Source organism: Hetaerina americana, unplaced genomic scaffold (assembly GCF_022747635.1).
Source record: "Hetaerina americana unplaced genomic scaffold, ioHetAmer1.1.p SCAF_2, whole genome shotgun sequence".
NCBI lineage: Eukaryota > Metazoa > Arthropoda > Insecta > Odonata > Calopterygidae > Hetaerina > Hetaerina americana.
The window spans coordinates 47,395,740-47,402,202 of record NW_027286763.1 but is presented as its reverse complement, the minus strand read 5'-3'; the positions used below and the strand labels follow the sequence as shown (position 1 = coordinate 47,402,202).

Here is a 6,463-nt window from a genome sequence, read left to right as displayed (position 1 = left end):
AAATCCGTTTGAGTTAATCATTGCTTCATCCAGGAGGCCAGGACATTTGTCTTCCACCCAGTACATGGATGTGTAAATGATAGACCGACTGTGAGCCTTCAACTCCATTATTAATCACTGAAAAAGACCAAGTTAGATACTTAAGAATTACATATCACAGCTTATGTATGATTATGAAATACACTTTTTAAGTCTGCACACCCATAACTGTAAATATAAAAGAAAGTCATCATTTGGGGTGTCAATATTTCTGAACTTATGTCACAGTGAAGGCATTTTAGGCACTTGAACATCTCCTGCACTACTTGAAAGAATTCATAGGTGCCATTATATCAAGCCAAGTGTTTTGGTGTACTAACAAATGTTATCCTATGTAGTAGAGCCCTAATTATCCAAGGGTGGGTTATCCATTGGTCACAGCAAGAGACTCCTTCCCCTTCTATCTACTCTTATTCCTTCTCCTCTCACATCAATGTTAGTATCTAATGGCATAGGCATTAAACCCAATGGAAAAGTTCTTCCTTCCTCATTCAAGTAATTTGCATGTGCAACTTATGACAATTCAAAAAGTTGTATAATATGAGACTAATACTGCCATATGCCAGAAGCCACTCATCAACTGTCACCAAAAAGTTAATCTCAATATGTATGCTTATTAGAAACCACTCTTCTGAGTGTTGAAAGTGGTGTCATTTAAAACTGTCAAGCTCAATGCAGTGGAGTCTGTGATATTGGTTCACACATTTTTGGGTATGCCTTCAGAGGTGGGTCAGGTATTCTAGCTTTTCTCTGTGGCCGATACTTCCGGTATTAGTTGAAATTTTTAATATTCTCTGGGTCATGCGTGAAGATTGTGTATCCAGGAAGAAAATTCTTGTTATCAGGGTAACTAGACCAAATTTTCTTGAGAGTCTAAATTTTTCCCATCAAGTTCCATTTATTTTCATCTGTCAATGGCAAATTATCAGGCCAACTTAATTCACTGATCGCAAGATACAGGGAGTGTTATTCGGTACCATTTGTGCTGAGTCAGCTTATGTAACGCCAAGATAATCATGATGCATACTATCAATTGTTTATATTACTTATTAAGAATCACTTCGCACCAGTTCGGCAGTATGGCAGCTTATGTGTTAAAATAAATGCATCATATGTCGAAACATTTTCTGGTAATAACAGCACTAAGAAATTTAAGAAGCCATTTTAATGTTAACTAGAGCATTTTTACTGAAGCACTACACCTAAATAAATTAATCAATAGCAGTATATATTTTCCATAATCAGCAAAACCTACTTAATGTCTTGTGGGGATCAAATTGTAATTTATTTGATAAGTAAGAGTTTTGGTTTGATTATGGCATTGCTTAATCTCTGCAAAATGGAGGTGGCGTGGCTTTTTTGGCTCTTTAAATTGAAAAAAGGTGCTTACACTTTTCTAAGATCATAAGGGAACTTTCATTGCATTGTATTAAATAGTAAATTTATTGAAGCAATTAGCTATAAAAAGATCAATGAAAAATTCAGATCAAAATTGAATGTAGAAGGCAAACTTTTTTGGGTAACAGAAAAGAAAATTTGGCAATGATGCCTTTATGAGTCTTAGATAAGACAGTAATATCATTCATTATAACATATTCCTTAACATTTCTTACTAAGGCCAAAATAAATTAGAATGTAATGGCAGAAAATTGTACAATATGTATACTACCAGGCGAAACAAAAAAATTAAATACCCCTAAAAGGTACAAAAGTGGCTGGGTATATTTTTATGCCATGGTGAAATATATGGACTAAAACTTCTAACACTTATTTTGTAAATATGTTTCCATTTAAGGCATATAGGAGTAGATCGGAGGGGCTGAAGACTTAATCCAACCTATAATTGTCTCGGGCTGTACCAGCATGAGTTGAAAGTAAGGAGTTTGGATTGTAGGAGAGCAGGAATAGGATGTTCTTTTTAATATTACTTGTATGCAATCGAAATGGTGAGGCATGGGTTGGATTGGAGTGAAAGATGTGGAACTCTTCAATCAGTTATATTTGTGGATGATCAAGCATAGCCAGTCAGCCAAATGGTTACAATCATTACTTAACACATTGCAAATCAGTGTGATGGATGAGAATTATAAGAAAATGAAGGTAATGATATTCTCAATATATATAATGGCTAAGAAAAGCATTTAAGTTTGGGGACATACTGGAGTAGGTAGAAGAGTTTTGGATGAAGATGGGCTGAGTCCTGAGGATAGAAAAAGAAGACTTTTGCTAGGTAAAGAGCATTTACAAAGAGGCAGGAGATTGTGACAGGTACCTTGAGAAAAGATGTGAAGAAAAGACAGTTAAAACTTAAATACAGAGCATAGTTTTGCAAGTTTCATAAAGTAGGTTGCTGAAGCAGGATGAGATAAGCATTGATGGAGGCCTTTGAGATTAGGTGTAGAGAAACTAAAATGGATGAAATGTAAAACAATTGATAAAGTTCTAGGTCTGGTAAGGGAAGAGTGATGGCTATTGGGAGAAATTCGAAGAAGGCAGGAAAAGTGGATGCAGGATGTACAGAGAGGCGATAGGATGCAGAGGGTAGAATTCTGGGAAATCAAGGTTGAGGGACGAAATAAGGTATTTCAGAGATAATTAAGGGAGTTGGAAAGGATGCAAAACAGTTATGGAATTAAACAGAACAGGCTAAGGACTATAGTAAGGTGTAGCACCAGGGCCCACCGTAGACATCATTATCCAGTCAACTACTACATCTACGAGGATGGAATCTGGCCAGAAGACTTTGTGAGATCTGTGCTCATTCCTATTCCAAAAAAGGTACAGGCTACACCATATGAGGACTATAAAACAATAAGTTTGATTTCCCGCCCAGCTGAACTTGTTCTCAGGATCATCAACAAAAGGATAGGGAGTAAGACAAATGATTCCTTAGGAGATGATCAGTTTGGGTTTAGAAATGGGACAGGCACGCGTGATGCAATTGCAGCAATGAAATAACTGATCCACAGGAATACAGAATACAATCAGGACATATTTGCCTATTTCGTAGATTTCGAAAAGGTATTTGATAGAATGAATTGGGAAAACCTAATGAGTATACTACAGAAAATAGGAACAGATTGGAGGGACAGGACAGGCTAATCCACAACCTGTACATGTCTCATACTGCTCAGGTATGAGTGGGGAATACAGAGTTTGGATGGGCTGGGTTAGGAAGAGGTGTAAGGTAGGATTGTCCATTATCACCAGTGCTGTTCAACGTATATGTGGAGGAAATGATTAAAGAGGCATGGGAAAAACTGGAGGCAGGAATGAAAGTCGGAGGGGAACTCGTAATATCAGTTAGGTTTGCTGATGACCAAGCTCTAATTTGTCAGTTAGCCAAGAGGTTGTTGCAAGCATTGCTGAGTGAATTAGAAATTCAGTGCGATTAGATATGGGACGAGAATTAATATTAATAAAACAAAGGTTATGTGATTTTCCAGAAAGAGAAAGGCTAAGCTTAACATTAAAATAGGGGGGCAAAAACTAGAGCAGGTAGAACAGTTTATGCATCTTGGAAGTATTGTGGACCAAAAAGGTCCAAGTAATTGGGACATATGGAGAAGAATTGCATTAGCAAGACTTTCACTGGGAGGAATGACTTCATCAACCTCCTCCTAGTGAAAGCCTCTTTGCCTAGTGCGACAGAACAGTACAGGGATATTGTGTAAGAATGTTAAGAAAAGGATAGTCAAAACTTTGATATGGAGCATATTTATACACGGCATGGAACATGGCCACTGAAGTAGGAGGATATATAGTACGTAGATTGGAGGCTTTTGAAATTTGGAAGTGCTACGTATGATGGGCAAGGAGAGGGGATTGTAGGGAGAAATCATACGGAGGCAGGGAAAATGGATGAAAGGCATATTGATCGGCAGTGGGATGTTAAAGACTGTAATGGAAAGGAGAATGTTAGCCAAACGAGGAGAGGGCAAGAATAGGTTAGGGATGTTGGACAGGAAGAAGGGAGGAAGGAAGAACACAGAGATGAAGAGGGACTTGCTGTAAAGTATGCTGGGTTGTTTTGTTAGGAGAAACAAAATAGTAATTTGGTAGTTTTGTGCATCTTACCTCAACAGGTAAATACCTAATAATAATTACGGAATTCAGGGGTTTAGAATGCTAAAGAATGGTTGGTAGTCTCACTGTGAAATCGAGCACACGACATAATACTCTATACCAGAATTATATGCAAATATTTAAAGAATATTGAGTGATTAAACCACCCCAATCAGAACCTTTAGAGTGAGCCCAGATTATCAACAATGAGCCCTCCCTTGCAAAATTACTCACAAGATTAACTAAAATCATGCACCTGAGCAAGAACTAAGTAAGGATCAGGGTGGTGTGGTGGCTAATGTACTTCCCACCCTGGGGGCCGAGGTTAAAATCCTGGATATGGCAGGATATTTTAGTGTATCCCAATCCCTACTCGGGGTACTATGTGGAGAGCAATTCGAGTGAAGTTCGCCCTGCGTCAGCTGGGAAGTTTAATTGTGAGTCCCCTTAGCACCTTTCGTTAAGAGTACGCAAATGCCAATGCCAGGTTTCTCTCCACTCTTCCTCCATTCCCTGAACATTCTAACTTGACCAAATTACCCACTTATCCCTAGTGGTGCAATTGACGTTAGCTGTCAAATGCCTCTCTTAATAACTAAATTTTTTGTTAACTTTCCTACGTAAAATTTCAAACATCAATAAAACCTGAACATTCACCAATTCCTCAAGGTTTCAAGGAGAACACAATTCCCTGCATTTTCCAGGTTTGAGGACACCCTAGCTACTGAAACACCTGGTAACAAGGGGGAAATGGCAATAGGAAGGTCTGTGAGCGTTAGAATGGGATATTGTGGGATAAGGGAATGGGATTTGATGGGAAAGGATCAACTAAATGAAAATTATGTAGGGATGGGGAGATATGAACGAGGGAGCAGCATAATTTTGTATTCCAGGGAATTACAAGGGACTAGTGGATTCATTCAGTTTTCAAATTACCCATGCTTTCCAAAGTACATCACAATCAAATATAGCTGCCTTTGAGCTGGACCATAACAGGATAAGGCTATATTCAGAAGGATAATAGATAGGTTTTTCAAAGGTGTCCCCAAACAATTTACTCATCACCTCACAGATTCTTTTCTTTGAATTCACAGATTCAAGTCGTTTTCTTATGAAATAATACGCTTCCAACAAGTCAAAGATATTCTTAGTAATATTGGAATGGAGGAAATTAATAGTTAAGCCACATCGTTCTTGAAACCTGTTTGCATTTCAACTCTACTTTATCATTTTCGAAATGGTCCCAATTCCTCCGGGCATACTCTTTGTATCTGATACACCTATAGTTGTTAACTGTTGCATTCCTTATTTTCTTCGTATTTTGTTTATTTAACATTGAATAAATCATATTCTTTTCTAAGAGAAATATTGAAATTTTACTCGTTCATAATTTTGTACATTAGTTTCGCAAGTACACTACATGGTATAGATTACTACGAATAAACAAACTCTTAAGTTGTTGTGATGATTTTTTAAAACTCAACTGAGTTATAAACGTAGGGTAATCTTACTAAACTGCCAAATTCATCAAATCCGTATACATGCCTGCAACACATGCAATATGCTGAGGCATAAAACAGCGGCGAAACTTTATACTCACCAACTCTGTATCCATTGTTTAGTTTAATCTTTGCGATTTCAGCTGCTGTATAAAGCAAATGTCCAAGGAGCTAGAAAGTTAAGGCAATAAAATTTTTAGAAATCGTTTGGTCATTCCATTAACAGCATATCAATGAAATCCAGAGATACCTCTTTATGAGTCTTTTCGCATTTTTCTAGCATGGTTATTTTCAGCTTTGGTATAACCAAGAAGTGGGTGGGAGCTTGGGGATTAACATCGTTCAAGGCGAGACATTTGTCATCTTCGTAAATTATGTCAGCTGGTATCTCTTTCTTTATGATTTTCTCGAAGATTGTTAGAGATTTGGGGTTCATTCCCGCCTTTTGGGCCTTCTCAACCTCATTGCTAGAGAACCTAACATTTACCTGTAACAATTCACAAAAAAACTCATCAGGGTCCGTACCACATTTTAATGTGTAAATCTAATACTAATGATCTAACCTTATTCCAGGAGCGATTATAAATAATTGTGGTTCTAAGAAGAGAAGTATATGTAGTTTTGATAGACCTAATCATTTGGATAGTCATTGATAACCGACCAACCGGTTAAATTTACATATGTGATCCAGCGCCTCCTGAGTAGACTACTAAATAATGACGAGGGGACAATATTCAGGGATGATAACTTTCAAATGTAGTTCGCCACTAGGACGCGTTATCCAAATGTTCACGAGGAAAGTGGACTAAAACATTACAATACCTACAGTACATGTCCACAAAGCTGTTAATGAAGCACAC

At 37.5% G+C, this 6,463-nt stretch overlaps 1 protein-coding gene across 1 annotated transcript; it reads right to left on the bottom strand.

Moving 5' to 3' along the window:
- Nucleotides 1–3: 3 nt before the first annotated feature.
- On the bottom strand, nucleotides 4–6,463 carry LOC139687747 (uncharacterized HIT-like protein Synpcc7942_1390). Its single transcript, XM_071585021.1, has 4 exons — nucleotides 6,167–6,463; nucleotides 5,854–6,090; nucleotides 5,705–5,774; nucleotides 4–117 (listed from the first exon to the last, which is right to left on the bottom strand). Exons 1-4 carry the CDS (start codon nucleotides 6,251–6,253, stop codon nucleotides 26–28), a joined length of 486 nt encoding a protein of 161 aa, XP_071441122.1. The 5' UTR covers nucleotides 6,254–6,463; the 3' UTR covers nucleotides 4–25.

Coding starts and splice junctions, on each gene's coding strand:
- LOC139687747 (XM_071585021.1), bottom strand. CDS start 6,253: ATGACTATCCAAATGATTAGGTCTATCAAAACTACATATACTTCTCTT. Junction 5,775..5,853: donor GCGAAAAGACTCATAAAGAG/GTATCTCTGGAT, acceptor TTAACTTTCTAG/CTCCTTGGACATTTGCTTTA. Junction 118..5,704: donor AAACAATGGATACAGAGTTG/GTGAGTATAAAG, acceptor GGTCTTTTTCAG/TGATTAATAATGGAGTTGAA.